Here is a 20059-nt window from a genome sequence, read left to right on the forward strand (position 1 = left end):
TCGACATTGTTTCTGTCCGGCATCAAAACCGGCGCAGATACTGAAGTGAAAAGCCGACTTCAAGCTTTGCTTGACTTCTTGTGCTGCAATCTGCTAAACTCATTTACGGGCGGAAATTGATGTCTAAGAAAAGTTGGGTCCGACAAGCAGCAACGACTGCCACCTCGAATGCCAAGCAACGAAATAACGTCACCACAAAATGCCTCAATCTAAAGACGGAAGTTTAGCCTGTGGAAGACCAAAGTGGCTTGCAGCTAGCAGGGAGAGCGTGCATGCGTGAGAAAGACAAGCATGATAAAAACAAAGTGACTCGTAGTTCGCAACCAGGAAAACATTCACTACCTGAGACACACTCCAAGTGCTAGAGTTGGCGAGATGGGGGCCGGGTAGGCAAGAGGGGCGCTTTGAAAAAGAGCGCGCGCAGACCCGAAAACAGCGAGGAGGAGCGGCATCACACGCGCCGGCTAGCGCGAGCGGTCATCCGAGACCCGGCCCCCTTCTCGGTATCAACAACGACACGTGAATGCACGGCGGAGCGCGACGCGCAGCACAGCCGTCGGCGGGCCCCGCGGGGGAGGCGCGCCATGAGGAGACAGGGCAGCAGCCTATTTACCGCATTCGGGTCCTGCGGCACCGGAGTGGCGCTGGGCTTCTTTTTCGGCTCGGCGGACGAAGTCATGCTGACCCTTCAACATGTCCGCGCCGTCTCCCTCGCCAGTGCTCCGCGGGCGGACGGCCAGAGCAACGAGAGCGGCCGCGCATGCGCCCTCGCCAGGCGCCACAAGTATACGACGGCCGCGCCGCCCCGCGGGATTCGGCGCGGAGCGCGTCGCCCCCCTCCTGGACTTCCGCGCGCATAGTGCGCGTATACAGCTGACTACCGAGGGCAGCAGCCCCCACCCAGCACCGCGCCGCTCTTCAGCGGAGCAGACTCCGTCCACTCACTCGACTTGTGAAGAGAAAGTTTTTGTCACGCCTCTATTTGTCACAATTTGCGAACCCGGAAGGAACAGTGACTCCTTTTTTTCTCTCTCTCTCTCTGTCTGAATGCAGCGGTGGAAACTCGTGGGGCATATAAATGAAAATTGTGGGCTTAGCTAGAACATTTTTTTTTCTTTTTTTTTCATAAAAGGAGAAATTAAGGTACGATGAGCCACGCGTATTTCTGGCTCCCTTTTTTTCTCCTCTGTTTCTCCGTTCTGCTGGCTGTTACAGAAGGGCGATCCTTCTTTCGACCGCAATAGCATAGAAGGGGAAGTTTTAAAAGCGCTATATGAAGTCCTACGCATCTGACAACAATCACTAGTTTCACAGCTAGACTTACTAGGAGCGCTGTCGTCACGCGTCAAGCCTTAGTTCATGATTTAAGAGACTTTATATAGTAGTACAACAGACCCCTCTCTCCTCCTCTCTCTCTTTTTTGCTCCTTGCGAAAAGCACGTCTGCCAACATAACCTTCACATTACTCTGACGAGACATCTCCGCAAGAAGTGCATTCAAAGAGTAGCTGCTAGAGGGTAAAACATTTGCGCGACGCTCATCACGCCAGCATAGACGCCAGTAGCCATTGCTGTTCAAACGTACCCACCATCATCCTGTTGATATCCCGATTAAGCACAGGCGTTTGTCTGCATGAAATTTAATTAACCGATTCCTGACTCGGATCACGCTATCTGCAGCTAACCATGGCAGTCGATCCTGACAGCTTACGTAAGGAAAAAAAAAAAAAAAAAAAAAAAAAAAAAAAAACAGAAATCTCGTGTTGCCACCACTGCCGCGGACGAATGTGGCGAAACTTGCTACTATAAGAACGGCTCTGAAATCTGAGCCAAAAACGGCGGCGAACTTTCATCAACCCTTTTAAGTTTAGCAAATCCAGCGATGCACCAGACATAATATCTTTCAAAATAAATTGAATACACCTACTGTAAACCTGCGTACTCTGATAGTTGTAATAATGAAGATATTGTTTTCTAAGAATTCGGCAAGGTATGGGGTAAGCGTTAGACAATCTGCTACGCAGGTTACGACTATAAATATGCTAGTCCACCATACCTGACACAATGTACTAGACGCAGGCGTCGATCACTGTTAGACCGACGGATCTTTTAATGAGGGGAGTGTAGAGGTTTGTTTTCTTTTCCTTACAACAATGCCGCATTAAAGAACTATTTTTGCATCAAGCCCAAACTCCAACCCTCCTTTACATCGAAAAAATCGGTTAGAAATGGCGCTGCGATGGAAGAGATAGCTTTTACTGCGTGCCTGCCCAGCATTCTAATGACAGACCCTGAGGCGAAGCTCTCTTTTTTGTTGGCGGGTTGGATGCAGTCGATGCGGGAAAGCTTCTCGCAGCGCTACGATTCACGGTGTCTCAAACTCGCATTCTGAGGTGACTAGTGGCACAGAGCTGCGAACTCTGGAAGCACTGCCGCTTTCGTTTTTTACGTTGCCGTGTTGCGATCCCGTGACAGAATTGGGGAGGATTTTCTGACCATGACTGGCTGCCCCTGTCTCTTCCCTCTCACCGATTGCAGTGGGGCAGGGGTACGATCGCACTATACGGCACCAGTTTCAGCGTCCGCTGCATGTGGGAGGTGGATGTGGGAGAAAGAATGCGACGAAAGAATGCGTTCGCGGGTCAGGATTGGACGAGTGTGAGGTCGTGTGCAAGTGACGCAAACGTTCGTTGTACATTTTATTGCTTATTCTTGCCGCGCTGAACGGGAAACCACGGAATAGAGGAAACGCGATGAAAGAAGTAGGAAAATGCTTCCCCGACCTCACTGTGTGATGACGTCATTTCTTGCGCGCGGCAACCACTAAATGGGAAGGGGAGTGGGGATGTCACATGAAACGGCTGCGCGTCTACAAGCGGCACAATAAAGAATGCTCGCATAATTTTTGGGTAACTTCTCGTCTGCGTTATCGTATCGCGTCGCTCAAAAGGATGCTGAAACAGTAGGTTTTCCTTCTTAGCCTTAATTTGGCGAAAACCACAAATAAAATGAGCGCATCGATCCTGGTATTCTCCCTACAGGCGGGCTTCCGTAAACGACGGTGTGGCCACCACTGGGCAGCGCACGCCTCCGTCCGGCCGACGGCAGCAGGGATTTCGGGCCGGCAAAGGCGGTGGGAGGAATGGGCGCAGGGAAGGAGACGGGGCTCACCGGGGGCCCGATATGATTGCTAGCAGCGGCCGCGCTGACGGCGACAGTGGCCGATCAAGGCGGCCGCGGCGAGGGTCGAACCGGATCAGGAACCGAGTCGGTGGTCCCGGGAGGAAATTGGTTTGCGGATGAGTGTGCAGCGCGCACCACGCATTTATCTCGATCCAGGTCTCGCATATGCGCTTCGCTCCGAGGCGCAGCAGCGCCTTATTCGGTTAGCCGTGGCAAGCACGGGCGGCTAAATGCGTTAGCGACTCGATTACCTGACTGCCGGAGGACCCAACTTGATTAATAGGGAACCCAAAGACTGGCAGCGACCGAAAGCGGTGCCACGCTGCGAGCGTATAAGCATTCGTAGCGACTCCGCAGCCAGCCTCCCAAGGCGCGGGGCTGCGAATGCGGCGAAGGCTTTTAGCTTAGTGTCTCCGTTTGCAGTCGTGTTCAGAGAGCTTCGTTTTTGTCTTAACAGAGTATAGACCACCTATCACTATTAGAGAAAAGTACAGCAATTAAAAAAAAAAAAAAGCCGGGTCCGCCTCTAACAGCGTATACTTTCCTTGGAGATGGCGTGAGCTAGTCGGCGCGCAAGCGCTCAATGGGATTCAGAAATTCTTGGCTATCTACATGCCTGCCCCTCGGCGATGATCAGAAAGCCGCCCATCAGTTAGTAGGAACGCCGCATGCAACCGTAAAATTGGTATAACACGATATATCATTAATGGCTCCCTTAAGCAGCCTGGAGTCCTTTTTGCATACCACCTCGCAAACATGGACACACTTTTATTGCGTTTTATTTCTACTTAGCGCAAACCCGGAGATCGCCATCCCGCGCGGTTATGCGCGATAGGTGCAGACGCGTGCGTTTTTTGATGGAGCTGACGGTCGCTGAGGGGTAGAAAAACAGCGCTCGTGAGCGAGCTTCGAAAATAAGCTTTGGCGTGTTTCCGCAAAAGCGTTGAGAGCAAGTGGCAGAAATGCAGAGTCCAAATCGACCGTAATATTTTGCACCTACCGAGGGGATATTGTAGCAAACGCTGCCTCTGGTGTCATCAAATGGAAGCTCTTGATGCTGGAGCCTCGAAGTTAGCCTAAGCATAAGCATCTTTTTGGAGAGCTAATGATTTAGAAGTTACTTGGTTTCTGTTAATTCAGGCTTGCGCGTCAACACTTCGCTGCACGACGGCTCCTCAGCTAAACAACCGAGTTCACTGCTAGTGATTTCAGTGACAAGTACAGCGCGCTCGCGGTGGGCATATACACCTTGCCGGCGAGCTACGCGGGATTCAGTGGGCGCAAGGTGAGTGTTGCCTTGGTCGGTCGGATGGATTTTGTTGTTTACTCCCGCGCTTTATATTACGCGAATCTCAATATCCTGGACGCCAGAGCGAACATTGACGCAAGCGCAGGCGGTTGCCGGCAAGTACTTACAGAAAAAAAAAAAAGCTGCGGCGTGGTGGCAGGAATGAGTAACGCATAGCCGGGAGATTAAACTTTCAATACGTTCTGAGGATAACTGCTGTTGTGACCGTGCATATGCGCCTGTGGGCATGGTATTGATATGTGCTGTTTGTGCAAGGACTCTAAGTGAGCGTGTTCACATGAATCTTTTTGTGTGAGCATGCTTTGCTTTGTCGAGACTCTACAACTGCCAAGTTGGCCCTGTCAAGGGAACGTCAAGAAAAATAGAGAAACGTCGCCCAGTGAGAAATAGCCGGAAGTGCTTTTGTTCAACGGTTCACCCTTCCCGTCGAGAGGCGCTATTGTCAAGTGAGGAATGCCTATTGTCCAAAGGATACGATCGGAGTAACACGTACGTCCGCTGACGTACAGGAGAAGAAAGGAGCATGAGGATTACGGCCATTAGAGGATTTCCCGTGAACGCAGGAAAGAGTTGCAATTGCCGGAAAGGGACAATGCTGGGAGCAGTATTCGTGGCGCGCACGTACACTTGGGTTTCTGAGAAGGAAATCCACTTGCCGGAACCAACATAGCGAATCTTTGCAGAAGAATCGAAATTTACCTCCTCGCCGTTCCCAAGCTCTATCCGCCAACAAGTGATCACGCCCGACGAAACAATACTGGACCTGTCAGTGCATCAGCCAATCAGTGCAGTGCTGTGATCGATTGGTTGCCGATATCTGAGGGGTGTGCCCTGGAACTGATTGGTCAGCATCTTCAGAGAGGGGCTGGACATAGAGGGATTTAAGGACGCTGCAGAGCACGAAATGACGCTCTGAGCCCTGGGTAAACGGCTCATCCAGACACTTCTCGCTATGAACTCTTAATGCTTGCCATTTTGCTGATACGTATACCCTTTTTTTTCATGTAAATACGTTTTCTTAAAGTGCCATTAAACCTGCTTGTATATATGTTACCAACTTCGAAGTTTCAATCCTTCATCAACCCGGAGTCTCTGCACGCTACCAAGTGAAGGCCGGGTCGACTTAGTCCTAGCGTCACGACAACTGGTGACCAGCGTTGGGATCTGAATCTACAAGTCACAACATCAGGTGATTGAAGGTGGATCAGAATCTACAAGCCACAACATCTGGTTGTCAGAGGTGGCATCTCAAGCAAAAAGCTGGAGCAACAATCGGCCAACAAGAGAGCAGCTCGGAACATCGATCGCATGTGTGGGTGACTGCTTGGCTTTTCTTCTGATGTGGACCAGGTTCTAGAACAGGGTTAGTTTTTAGAACTGGTAAATAGTGTTGAAACGCCTTTAGGTTTGGTAGTTTGCACAGTTGTTTTGGAAGTAGCCGAAACTCGGAGCGATCATGGACATACAAAAGCTGCAGAAACCGGAACTGTTGCTATTGTGTGAGGAATTGGGAATTGATACCAGTGGTTTGGCACGAAACCCCTTGATTTTAAAGGCAATCACTGATTTGGGAACCGATTATGAGGAGCTCAGTGAAGCATGGAACCTCATCGGACAAAAAAAGAAAGAGCAGGAAAAAGAGGAAAAGAGGCGTGAGCGTGAAATTGAGAGAGAAGCAAAAAAGGCTGGAGCAAGCAATTGAGCTCCGGAAATTAGAAGTACAGTTGAGCAAGAAGTCGAGCAATTGTCCCCAGCTAGCGGTACCTCTTCTCAACAAGAGAGGCAGATTTCAAGATGTCAAAGTACATGCAGCCATATGTGATATCAGGGGATATCGGTCTGTATCTGGCTAACTTTGAGCGAACCTGCGAAAAACTGTCCTTCCAGCGAGGCACTTGGTCTCAGAGATTATTGGCGGTTCTGCCCTGCGAGGCAGCGGAGGTTGTCGCGCGGCTAAGTAAGGAGGACGCGGACAACTACGAAAAGGTCAAGGCTTGCCTTCTGAGAAAGTATTGGCTTAGCGCCGAGGCGTTCAGACAACGTTTTCGGAACGCTACTAAGTCCAGGGACGAGAGTTACCCTGAATTCCTGTACAATTTAAGAGTCAATTTGGGCTAGTGGCTAAAGAGCACTGATTCCTACAGTGATAGGGATGCTGTAGTCGAGCGAATTCTTTTGAAGCAGTTTTATAACTGCCTCCCAGAAAAAGAAAGAAATTGGTTACAGGACCGAGGCGACATTAAGTCGGCAACTGAAGCTGTCGAACTCATTGAGGAGTACGCTTCGCGCCGACAATTCAGCAACCCAGCAGTGGATAGGCACCGCAATCCCAAGTTGAGTGTGAATAACCGTCAGGAAAGGCACTTTGCTAGAGTTGCAAACGAAGATTGGAAGTCTTCTTCAGGCAAACTCCCTAGAAAGGACGGCAGTGAGAAAAGTGGGTAAGTGACAAATGCGCAGAACACAAAGAACAAGCTTGGGGCTAGGAAGCCGCTCACATGCTTTAAGTGTAATGAGCAAGGTCACATTTCCGTCAACTGCCGGAAAGAAAAGATTGCTTTCTCGTATGTCAGTGACTGCGATGAAAACATGAAGCTTTTGGAACCCTACATGCATGACCTAGTAGTCAACCGGAAGCCGTGCAAGGTACTGCGCGATTCGGCCGCAACGATGGATGTTGTCCATCCGGCGTGTGTGTCACCTTCCGACTATACAGGACAGTGTGCATGGATCCGCCAGGTAGAGGAGGAGCAGAGTGTGTGCTTGCAAATCGCGAACGTGGTCATCGAGGGCCCTTTCGGCGAGTTAACAACCGAGGCTGCCGTTTCAGGAAAGCTTCCTAAGTGCTATCCGTATTTGTTTTCCAACAAACCGGACATGCTGCTGCGAAAAAGGGGCATCCTTTTCGGAGACAGAGTTGTGCAAGCCTTAACACGTTCAAAGGCGCGAGAACTAGCTACACTGCTCATTCCAGAAAATTCCACAGCGGAGGAAACAGCAGTTAAAACAGCGGTCGATGCGGAAGATAGCGGGTCAGAAAACTTTGAGAGCGAGGCATCTCAGATAAGTCAACTTGAAATTGAGCTTGATGAGACGCGGAATGAGGACGTTCTTGAGAGTAACCTCTTGCCGCCAGTGTCTAGTAATCTCACGAGACTTCTAAGTGGAACCCGAGAGGACTTAGCTATGGAGCAAGCCAATGATCCCAAGATACAGGAGATAAGGGAGCGCCACCACGCCACTAAGACAGCAAAGAATATTTCTTTCGAGATGAGAAAGGGAGTGCTGTATCGCTTATTCAAGGATAAGCGCGGAGTAGAGCGGGACCAATTAGTTGTTCCCCAAAAGTACCGCGAAGACTTACTGCGGCTTTCCCATGGCACCTTGTGGGCATGTCACCTTGGAATAAGGAAAACAAAGCAGAGGAAATAAGGAAAACAAAACTGCGACATCGAAGAACAGTCACCTTCTGAGGTGGAGCTTGATTTTACAGCAGTACAATTTTGAAATAAAATACAAAAGGGGGAAGTTAAATGGGAATGCGGACGCGCTTAGCCGCTGTTTCTAAGCGGTCCGAGGTGCTCCTCACCATGGATCCAAATTGATACCCAGATTCTTTTTTTTTTTTTCGTGGGCTTGTATAAATGTGACTATGTCAAGCAGCACGTTTGGTTTTCTAGGCATACGTGGGTCTTGAGCGTCATGAGTGTGGGCTTTTCTCGGTCAACGATGGTAGTTTTCTTTTGACCTGGTCTCTTCAGACGGGAGTCGAGCGCTTGCTTGGATATGTGGTTGAGTTTCAGAGACAGCTCAAGCAATTTGGCCTACGACAATCATGACAACGCTACAAGCGACAGCGAGCTTCAAGCGTTCATGTGCAGGCCGTTAAGTCGTCTCTTCATGCAGCAGCTGCGACTGCTGTCCTCCGTGACTTTTCTGGCGGGGGAGGAGGCTGTTGTGACCGTGCATGGTCCGCGCTTGCGCGCACTATTGTGCGCCTGTGGACATGGTATTGATATGTGCTGTTGGTGCAAGGGCTCTAAGTGAGCCTGTTCCCATGAATCTTTTTGTGTGAGCATGCTTTGCTTTGTCGAGACCCTACAACTGCCAAGTGGGCCCTGTCAAGGGAACGTCAAGAAAAATAAAGAAACGTCGCCCAGTGAGAAATAGCCGGAAGTGCTTTTGTTCAACTGTTCACCCTTCCCGTCGAGAGGCGCTATTGTCAAGTGAGGAATGGCTATTGTCCAAAGGAGACGATCGGAGTGACACGTCCGTTGACGTACAGGAGAAGAAAGGAGCATGTGGATTACGGCCATTAGAGGATTTCCCGCGAATACAGGAAAGAGTTGCAATTGCCGGAAAGGGACAATGCTGGGAGCAGTATTCGTGGCACGCACGTACGCTTGGGTTTCTGAGAAGGAAATCCACTTGCCGGAACCAACTTAGCGGATCTTTGCAGAAGAATCGAAATCTACCTCCTCGCCGTTCCCAAGCTCTACCCGACAACAAGTGACAACGCCCGACGAAACAATACTGGACCAGTCAGTGCATCAGACCATCAGTGCAGTGATGTGTTCGCTTGGTTGCCGATATCTGAGGGATGGGCCCTGGAACTGATTGGTCAGCATCTTCAGAGAGGGGCTGGACATAGGGGATTTAAGGACGTTGCAGAGCACGAAATGACGCTCCGAGCCCTGGGTAAACGGCTCATCCGGACGCTTCTCGCTATGAACTCCTAACGCCTGCCATTTTGCTGATATACCCTTTTTTTTCATGTAAATAAGTTTTCTCAAAGTGCCATTAAACCTGCTTGTATATATATTTTACCAACTTCGAAGATTCAATCCTTCATCAATCCGGAGTCTCTGCACGCTACCAAGTGAAGGCACGGTCGACTTAGTCCCAGCGTCACGACACTGCGCGCGCAGACTGCCCCTATAGGAAAAGTTGGCCCATTCGTTTAAGCGCCAAACGACCGGGCGGCACGGGCACGTCTCCATTTGAGCTTCGCCGGGCCACTGCGCTAAGCCGTTGCGAAAGGCGCTCCCGGGATGGAAGCTGCGCAGGGAGGGGGCCGCGAGGTCAGCCCCGTCTGCCAGGATCCGGTCGGAGCCGCGGGTCAGTTTGTTTATCCGAACGCTTGTTCTGGCGCCGGTCGGCTTACACAGGGCGGAGGGATTGGAAGGCGAGCAGGCTCCCGCAATACATCCATCGCGCGGCACGTTCCCAGAGTGCGCTGCTTTCGAAACGATATACCGACCTTCCGGGAATAATCATCCAACCTCGCTGGATGCCGCTTCTCTTCCTGCCTGCGTGCGCTACAATGATGTAGCCCAGCATGGCAAAGAAGAAATACCCTCGAACCGTTATACTGTAGCGAAAAGTCAAGTCCACTTTTTCGTGTTGTGATGACGACAGCTTTTTCTTTTTTCCAAAGCGAAGCGTAAAGACCACTACTCGCAACAATATGGTTGGGCGTCGCGTGTGCGTACGGGAGATGGATACTAACAACTGCGTGAAACATTCAAACAACTTCACTTGAGGGATCTGAAGCTAGAGGAGTGCAAAAAGCGGCTTAGGAACGAGCTCGCTGAGCGTACCAGGATTTTAAACGATGTCTCAAATACAGGAAGGTGCGAAACGAGTCTTTGGCGAAGGCTGGCAGGTAATCCACAGGTCCGGAGTATATGATACTGATAGAGAGGTCGCAGCACTCACTCTCGGCCAAGATGCGAGCAGGTGGGGTAACCTCACGACAGCTAAAATTTTAATGCTTCGCTTATTATATGAAAATGAGCAATTGCTGGCATGCTTTAAACATGAACGTATACAATGCAAATGACCACAAGAAATTGAATTAACACGAAGTAATAGCGCGCATTCGTGCGTGTGTGAAGATGCTTGCATTGCATACGTAGAGCATACTAAAGAGAAAAAAAGAGGAACAAATATTTTGGTTTCGTCAGTAAGATATGTCGATTTTTATTGCGAAAGCAATAGTACGACAGTCAAAGTGAGATCTCGGGTGGCCGCAGCTATGCCGTGAAGAGGCAGCTACGCCGTAAAGAGGCGTAGCTACGGTCTCCTCATAGAAAAATCAGCCTGCCACGACTTTTGAATTCACGTTACCTCTATGCCACGGGCAGGAGCTGCCAACTCGGGTCGCTCCTTTAATATGGGAGGGTGATATCAGAATCAGCCTGTCAGAACCGTTAGCATTCTCGTTACCCCTACTACACGCAGGCATGTCCATACGACTTTATTTATTTTATTTATTTATACAAGTACCTGCAGCGCCCAGGGGCATTACAGCAGGGGGGGCAATAACGGAAAAAAATACCTAAAATGAGCATGTTACAATACCGAAAGTATACAGTAAAGCACATTTGTTTAACAGTAAAAAGAACAACACTGAAAATGTGAGTGCGAGAAACAGGTTTAAAAGGATGGAAAGCTACTACGACAAATTGGACGCCAGGAAAGACTGAAAATGTTTACCTGTTTTACATTGTGCTATGCTCTTAGGAAGACTATTCCAAAGTGAAGAAGTGTGAGGAAAAAAGGAATTACGGAACACATCAGTTCGACATCGCGTTACAAGAACTTTCAGCTTATGGTCGCGGCGTTCAGAGATAAAATGTGGAGGTAGAATGTACAAACTCTTGTTTATTCCCGTAAGATCAGAGTATATTTGGTAAAAAAAGTTCTAATTTTGCGGTTAGTCTCCGGTGAGCCAATGTTTTCCATCTAAGGTTTTCTTTAATTAATGTGATGCTACTACGGAAGTTATAGTTGCCGGAAACAAACCTGGCAGCGCGGTTTTGGATGCGTTCAAGTTTTTCCACAAGGTAAGAGCTTTGAGGGTCCCATGCCGCACAAGCATACTCGAGTATAGGACGGACGTTAGTTACGTATAGCTGTTCTTTTACTTTTGTGGGGGCTTTATAAAAATTTCGTCTAATGAGATTTAGCGTTCTAGATGACTTTAAGGTTAAATATTCTATGTGTCGGTTCCATGTCAAATTTTCTGAAAAATAGACCCCTAGATACTTGTAATGTTGGACCTTTTCAAGTGGTAGCCCGTCCAAATTATAGACTGATCTCACGGGAAGACGTTTACGGGAAAATGAGACATACTGGCATTTAGCAGTGTTCAAAGACATGCCCCATTTAGTGCACCAACAATGAATTTTGTTCAGATCACTCTGTATACTACTTACATCAAGATCATTTCGTATATTCCTGTAAATGGCACAATCGTCAGCATATAATCTCACTTTACATTCAAGCCCTTCAACAATATCATTTATAAAGACTAGAAATAGCAAAGGCCCCAAGACAGACCCTTGGGGCACGCCAGAGGTTACGGTGACATTCGTTGAATTAGTACCATTGATTACAACATTTTGAGTTCGCCCAGATAAGTAACCTCTAATCCAGTCTACTACTTCAGGGTGTATACAGAGAGAAGATAATTTATATAACAATAAAGCATGAGGAACGGTATCAAAGGCTTTGCGGAAATCCAAAAAGATGCAGTCTACCTGAAAACCAAGATCAAAATAATAAAAGAGATCATGAGAAAATTCTACCAGTTGAGTCGTGCACGACAAGCCAGGCCTGAAGCCGTGTTGAGCATTTGAGAAGAAATTATTGTTTTGGAGATGTTTCATCACAGAACTGTAAATAATGTGTTCTATAGTTTTGCAGCATATGCATGTAAGAGAGATTGGTCTGTAGTTTTGCAATGCCTTTTTGGGACCACTTTTGTGGACTGGGATGACATTTGCTGCCTTCCAGTCTGCAGGTAAAGAAATGCTGTATAGTGATTTATTAAACAAGGCTACTAAGAAATGCGCAATTTCTTGTGAACAAGCTTTCAATACATGCGACGGGATGGCATCAGGCCCACTGGCTGATTTGTTTTTTAGGCTAGAAAGTAACTTGAGGACACCATTATATGTGACAGTAACCGCGGGCATGTCCTCGTAGGCTTTTTCTTGTGCTTCAGGCAATTCACCAGAGAATGCGGCAGTAAAGACGGATTGAAAATAAAAATTGAAACAGCAGGCCTTCTCATAATCGTCGGACACTGTCTTCTCGTCAACTAACAAAGTAGGGACAGAGGTCACCTCTTTACTATTGATTTTAATAAATTTCCAAAATTCTTTTGGATTTTCTCTTAACCTTGTATCAAGCGATGAAATATAAATATGTTTATTTACCTTTATTTCTTGCTTAATTTTGTAGCTTATCTGGCGCATTTCCTGGAAAACAGACTGCTTGTGATTTCTTATATATGTGGTTGAAGCGTGACTCTATATGTGGGCTGGTAGCTTACGCTCTCGCGTCATACCCGTAAAAGATTAGCTTAAGTGTCCCCAATAATGTAGCACCTTATGCTGATAGGGCGTGATAAGGAAATAATGTAGCAGGCAAAATAAGTTACCGCCGTTGCTTTCGCAATTAAACTAGGGTTAACTAGAGCTAAACCACAACTAATTTTTTCAACTTGCCTACTGCATATAGCCAATAAAAGAGATAGCAAAGTATCATGCGTTATGTGTGCATAAATAACGCCGGCTAACAAAAAAAAAAAAAAACAGTCTTCAAGATACAAACCTTTCGGGTAGAAAATTGAAGGCATTCGGAATGTAAGCGGTTTCTGATACGGGTTCGCGGTCGAGAATCATTGGCATGATCATACCTTCATCGCAGGATAAGGAAGATGGAACAAAATGCGAGGTCTTTTTTCACAAACAGGCTGGCTTTATGAGGTAGCACTGAGAACGCACGAGGGCACCGGGTAAATAACTATACGCCAGCGGAGCGGTGAGGGGCGCAAATGAGCTGCTAATGAACACACGTCCGGAAGGCCAGCGTAGAAAAAGGGAGAAAGCAGGAGGGCGCTGGAGATGTGCAGCAGTCTCCAGTTTATGAGGCGGCTTAGTGAGCGCCCAATATGCGGAAAAAAAAGTGAGCGACGCCTCGATGAGTGAGGAAGGAAGGGGAGCCTGGAAGGAGGTGAGCATTGTGGCGACGCAGGACGCAGGGCCCACTAATGGGATTGCCACTTAGAGAGCAGGCGCGCACACAGGGTTGCGGGGATAGAACGCGCACAGCGGCGCCTGCTGCGTGTCTCTGGCTCGATAACATTCCTCCGCAGGGGAGAACGACTTCCCGGCCCACGGGGGTTGCGCGTGCCTAACGATCTGCAGCTGATCGCGGCCACATCGGCCGCGCCAAGCGACGCGCGACGCGGGCCGTGCGTGTAAAGCAACGGGGACGGCCTGCCTGCCCAGCCCAGATAGTGGCGGCAGCCTTCGCGAGGAGCGTGGTCCCACCGCGACTACTGGGAACGCGCGCGAGTATGAGCCACTGACGCCACTGCAGGCCAGCATCGCGGCTGCACAGCGGTACTCGGTGGTCGCTTCCTCTGCGCGAAGTCGGTACGCCCTCCCATAGAGCGTGGCCGACGCCATGGGCCCCACTGCCAGCACGGTGAGAGCAAAACAGTGACAAGGTGATTCGAATGCGGCTCCGCTGAGGGTTTCTTTCGCCTTCCCCTGGCACCTCGGCACCCTGGTGTGTCCCTTGATGCCAGGTCCACAATGCGCACTCGTGAGTGAGCTTCCAGCCGCCGTCGCGTTTGGTGAGCGCCTCGTGAGAAAGTATCAATGCGTCTCTGCACACAAGAGGGTGCAAGCATCTCTTGAGCTGAATTCCGCGTCGCGTTCCACACCTACTAAGGCCGCTGCGTTTCTCAATACCGCATCTTCTTAACCAGAGGGGCTGGAACTGAACACAGCCGCGCTGTGCTCTGCCACGGTGTTAAGATCACTCACACTTGGAGATACGTGATCGATGCCTAGACTGTACTGTAGATAGCTCGATACTAGAATACAAGTTCGATCTTAGATTCCACGGCATGTTTTTCGACGGGGGCAAAAAGGAAGGCGCCCGGGAACTGTATGTGCGATGTCGATGAAACCCAGGTGGTCGAAATTTCCGGAACCCTCCACTACGGCGCCCGTCCCTGCCTCAGTCGATTTGATGCGTTAAAAGCCCTAAATACGAAACTACACCAATAGACTCCTGCGTCCCGTTTCTCTTGTTTCGGCGTTGTCGTGTAAACGCGGCCATGAAAGAAAGTGGCCAAAATAAGTTAACAATCCTGCAGCGACGCACGCCTCTCTCTCTCTCCTCCACGTGATGCTTTCGCGGCCCAGCGAACCGTTCAGGTTGCCATGCATGGGTTAAAGGGTCCCTCGTGCGTTTCGCAGAAAAGACGCTTTTGGTAAAGGTCGAACGAGGTGCTGGACAAGGAAACGCAGCAGACTGCTGCTAATACGCAGGAGTCGGACTTTTATGTTTGAACCGTAAAACACTGATAAGGACGCCGTATTCATGTTTCAAAATTCGCTTCAAACTAATAGAGGTCATTTTTTCAATTATGCATGTCACAACTAGGTGGCTCTTCACTATACAAGTGATGGTGGCTCACAGGAGTTAAGGAAGCGCTGAAGCTGGGAGCGCTTCTCTTTGAAATACAGTACTGCGGTTATGACTTCTGAGGCTTTGATCCACGCACTCAGGCATGCCTCTAGAACTCGGCAGGTCCCCCATCCTAGCAGCTAGCGTATCGTCTGGTCAGACTTACATGCTGTCGCATATTTAAGTAGGTTTTTCACTAGACATAAGGGCACTGAGCTGTCTTGGAATCACTTCTGGCAACCGTTGATGCATGCGGCACCATACGTGAGACTCGGAAAGAGTCGTGTTCTGGCTTTTGCGACAGTTATGTCGGCAGTTTTACTGCTGCGGTCAGCGCGCGGACCATAATACGATACGCTGTCCTCTCGCTCAGCGCAGAAGGCAAGATCATGGCAGCCGGGTTTTTAGAGATATACTCGTATTTAGGTTTTTGTCTCAAGGCCCTGCCAGATGAATTGAAAGTTCTTGCACGACTTCGCTCCTCAACGTTTAGGCTCTTAAGGTGATTATTTGTGTGTTAATTACTACTACATGAGCCAGAGGGACATCATATATACTAAACAAAAGAAAACAGAAAACACAACTTCTACGTAAATAATACTATTCCCTAATAAAAATTACCAAAAACTGAGTTCTGAAATGAACACCGAAAAACATTCTGCCAAATTATAGCAAAATACTAACCGGAAATTCAGACCCATACTAATATCAAAGTTGATGTTCATTTCATTGCTATAAGTCAAACGTAGCGAGCGAATTTTCCAACGGAAGAATAACACTGAAGATGGCTTTTGGTGCAAGCTTTATGGAATTTGACAAATTAGTTAGATGGGGCTACGTGGAGAGCACGCGCCTAATTTATGCAACAGCCATCGACTCGACCATAGCAAAGAAAACGACACACTCATTTTTTTTTTTTCTTCTGGATTGCACTCAACACAGGCGAGGCAAAGTCAAACAAGAATCTGTGTGCCTCGCTCGAGGAACGGTTCGAGTCTTTTAACGCAACGATGTTTTCGGATGTTTTTCATACATGAGAGTGCAAACTGTGCTCATTAGTGTAAAAGTGAGTTTTATCTTTGGCCCACGATAATGTATAAAACAAGCAAACGCTTGCAACACGAATATTAATGAAACATCGCTCGAGTAAGACCACGAAACGGTGACGAAAAACAGCATTAAAAAAAGCAAAGCCAAACCGGAAATTATTTCCTACGTGAACAGCCTTCCTTCCTGTTTCCTTTCGCGCATTAGGCATCTCATTTTCAACGCGTACTAATGAAACAGGGCGAACATAACGCTGCCGATGGAGAGAACGCCCTCGCTCCAGTAGAACAAATTTTCTTCACTGTCAACACAAATCGAAGAGTGGCATGATATGTTAAACCAATATGTCAGCCTAATGTTACAAAAAAGCAAGAACACCTATTAAGGAGTCACTTCAAAACAGTGTGCATACACACTATGCTCTGTTTTCTTATATAACATCATTAAACCTCGTACGCACTGGGCCCGGCACAAGAAACGTTCACTTCCACCTCCTTTTTCAAGCTTTATTCTTCCGCTTTTTTTTTTCTACATTTTTAGCATCTATACAAGTGGACTTTATAGAGCGCCACTCTTGTGCGCCCGCTACTGGCTTGATCGACGTTGGCGTAGCAGGTACTGGGACACCCTATCATGGTCATTTGGCACCGACGAGCCTATGACTCAAGATTATGTTAGGCCTCCCGCGACCCGTCATAATGATCCGGAACACAGGTGTCTCTCACAGTTTGGTGAACAATAGCGGAAGGATCCTGAGGGGCCCTTTTATGTTATGCTTTAATGTTAGGGGTCCTTTACTGCTATGCCGGCTGAGTAGATGGCAGGGACTAAATGCTAGAACAATCTGTTTCTCCTTTCTACGCGGCGTTCATAGTACTCGAGTCCCACATTTAAAGAGCATCTTGAAACCTGAAGTCATGAACAAAAACAATTATGGCATTATTAAAAAAAAAAAAAGATTCTTATGTGCCACAAGCTGTCAGAGCCGGACGCCACGGAGAAATGAGTGCTGCGGAAACTGCCTGTCCCCAGGAAGCACTAAAAGATCAACCTCTGCAGGCTACCAAATCTGCCTGGAATTAGCACACAGTGCATCCAGCAGCCTCGTAAGCAGTGAAAAACAATACTTGTCCATTCGATTGTTAAGTCGAGAATCAAGGATTAGGTAGGACAACCTGAAAGTACTAGAAAATTATGCTGGGGCATATACATGTATATAATACCTGATGTGACTGGTGGGGATCCATTTCTCTTGCTACGTCGTCTTGGAAGTCACTCTTTTCCTGGAGAAAAGCGCCCATTTTCAGTCACCTGTGTAAGTTCACGCTCCGTGGTCAGAATGACGTGACGTGTCACAGACACAAACGCTTAAGAGAGTGCAAGGGATGCAGCAAGACCATTGCTCTGCGCGGCGGTGCTGATATAGTGGGCAATTAAAGACATTTTCTTCTTGTGGTCTCGCCGATTATCGCCACGGTCATCATCGTCGCCAGCGCTCCGCCACTCGTTGCTGTTCTTTTTTTCCCGAGTATGCGAAAGAACTTTTGCTTTCTATTGTTAGGTCAGCCCTATCAGCACTGCACGCAGGGAGGCGAAGCGCCGGTAGTTTCCAAGCAGCGTTCCTTTGCCTATCTTTATGGCCTTTTAACTGCTCACACTTATCGTATCACACAAAAGCCCGATGTTGAGGCGTCCGATACTGGCTGAGAGAATGGCTGTGCAGGGAGCGCCAGTGCAACGACCGTGACCGCATTGCGCGCCGAGCGTAGGCGGAAACCGCCACTGGCCTAGCCATTGGAGGCACGCGTGACGCGGGCACAGTGTTACTTGTTAATTGTTGAGGACACAAGTGTCTTTGATACCGTGACAGCCTTGCACGATGGAAATGGGACGCGCGTGCAGGGCAAGGCATCCAATAATATATAGTTTTTTTTTTTTCGAAAGCTCCCAGACCTCCTTCGTAAAACTATAGCTTTTAGGTGAGCTGAGTTCATACTTCAAACGTAACTGCAGCGCAAGAACCGTGTTCACATTCTGAACACGCACGCACGCACGCACGCACGCACGCACGCACGCACACACACACACACACACACACACACACACACACGCACGCACGCACGCACGCACGCACGCGCGCACACACACACACACACACACACACACACACACACACACACACACACACACACACACACACACACACACACACACACACACACACACACACACACACACACACACACACACACACACACACACACACACACACACACACACACACACACACACACACACACACACACACACACACACACACACACACACACACACACACACACACACACACACACACACACACACACACACACACACACACACACACACACACACACACACACACAGAATGTTTGCGCAATCGGTTATAACTGTTCCCAGACCCTTTTACTTGAGGCTCTTCCGGTTTCTGAATTAGGCAGTCGTCTGCTGCGGATGGAGGCATTTCAGTGCGAGAGGACTCATACTGTTTTTCGGAGCCGAGCAAAAATCTTGCTTGTCCTTCGCTGGTTGCCACGGTATTTATGAATATCTAGGCCAAGGACTGCCAACTCGTCCACCTCTTGTAAACGCCTGATTTTCAACCTTTAGCGTGAGTCCTTTCGTTGCCAATTGTTTTCTTGCATTCTTATTTGCAACATGAATATAGCTGACATTTGTGGTGGCAGATCCAAAGCTGCATCGTGTGCGTGCTCTTTTGAACCATTTAAGGCATCTTGTGTCTCAAAGTACGTGTTTATTAGCAGATCGAATCGTGACACCGTCAGCACAGAATGGGGGACAGCAGCCGTCACAGCAGCGCATAGCAGCCGTCAGGAACTGCGATGCCAACCGCCTCGCTGGTTGCCATAGCAAGTGTGACGGCAGCTGTTGTCGAGTCAGAGGTGGGCATTTGACCTCAAAAAGTGCAGCCTCACCTCAACCTCAATAAAAATTTCCTGACCTCACTCAGCCTCAACCTCACGCTTTGAGGTTGAGGTTTGACCAGGTGACCTCACCTCAATTTTTCTGATGCCACCACCGACCTCACTCAACCTCACCTCAAACTGTGAGTTTGAGGTCGGTCGGTCGACCTCAAAAAAAATAAAAAAATAAAGGTTTTTCACTTGAGAACACTAACTATAAAACGTCATGGCACAAGTCCTGTGCGGTGACACGCCAGAATGACGACATACATTTTAAACAACATTGAATATGATGAGGCTTACTAGGAAAGTAAAAAAAATTATATGAACATTTGCCAGCGGGGCTACTGATTCATAGCAGGCTGACCTATTAACGGCAGTATAATTGGTCAGTTTCAACTCTTCAAATTTTATTTTTATTTGTTTTGATACGGTGACTTTTGACCTAATTCCCGCTGTAATACTTATGTGTCCTTGGTGCTGCTGGATGCGAACTCCCGAAGGTCTGCAGTGAAACGGCGCACATATCTGTGACCGTCAAATAGCGTTTCCTCATGACAAGCAAGTCATAATTTCTTGGTGAAGACATTTTCCTGCGATTTGAAGTCGAATCAGATGACAAAATCACAAACAATCTAATGTTTCGTCAGTGTAACGTCTCTGTTACAAAAAAAAAAAAAAAAGTAGATCGACCACTTGCGTATATATGGAAGTTGTAGTACCATAACATTCTTTTATCAAACTGACTTCTGACGTGGGACTTATCACAAGAGGCGGACAGAGCAAAATGTTGCCATATGCAGAGACGCTTAGTTACGAAAAGGTAAAGCGTGCTTGACTTTTGACATTGCGCTACTTTCGATAATCCTGACGAGTGGGTTGTGCTGTATAGAACGAACGCCGTGACAAATTATTGGGAAGATCACCCTCTCCTACTACTTATAATAACTAACGGTGAATTTGCAGCCCCAAAACATTCCTTTTATCATTGATGTATGTTAAAGAAATGATACGTTGGATTAGGGATAATTCGCACATTACCTTCAGATGCCGAGAGAAGCTCA

The 20059-nt window shown here is 48.1% G+C and overlaps 1 protein-coding gene and 1 long non-coding RNA gene across 15 annotated transcripts in view; one reads left to right on the plus strand and one right to left on the minus strand.

Annotated features, from left to right (window-relative positions):
• Positions 1-20059, minus strand: part of LOC146204634 (inactive dipeptidyl peptidase 10-like) — a 272165-nt gene that overhangs the window by 91790 nt on the left and 160316 nt on the right. For 2 of the 14 annotated variants that reach the window (XM_084589328.1, XM_084589323.1), the window contains exon 1: positions 614-716. The exons of 11 other annotated variants lie outside the window; for them this stretch is intronic. In XM_084589328.1, the coding sequence (XP_084445454.1) occupies positions 614-679 (66 nt within the window). In that variant the 5' untranslated portion in view covers positions 680-716. Of the gene's footprint in view, positions 1-613; positions 717-17255; positions 17746-20059 lie in introns of those variants that run through there. One more of the 14 variants, XM_084589322.1, reaches the window with a different exon arrangement.
• Positions 13892-20059, plus strand: part of LOC146204635 (uncharacterized) — a 142740-nt gene continuing 136572 nt past the window's right edge. The window contains exon 1 of the long non-coding RNA XR_014703977.1: positions 13892-13992. This is a non-coding gene — a long non-coding RNA (uncharacterized LOC146204635). The remainder of the gene's footprint in view (positions 13993-20059) is intronic.

This window comes from Amblyomma maculatum, chromosome 1, assembly GCF_055883805.1.
Source record: "Amblyomma maculatum isolate TAMU_Amacu chromosome 1, ASM5588380v1, whole genome shotgun sequence".
Lineage (NCBI taxonomy): Eukaryota > Metazoa > Arthropoda > Arachnida > Ixodida > Ixodidae > Amblyomma > Amblyomma maculatum.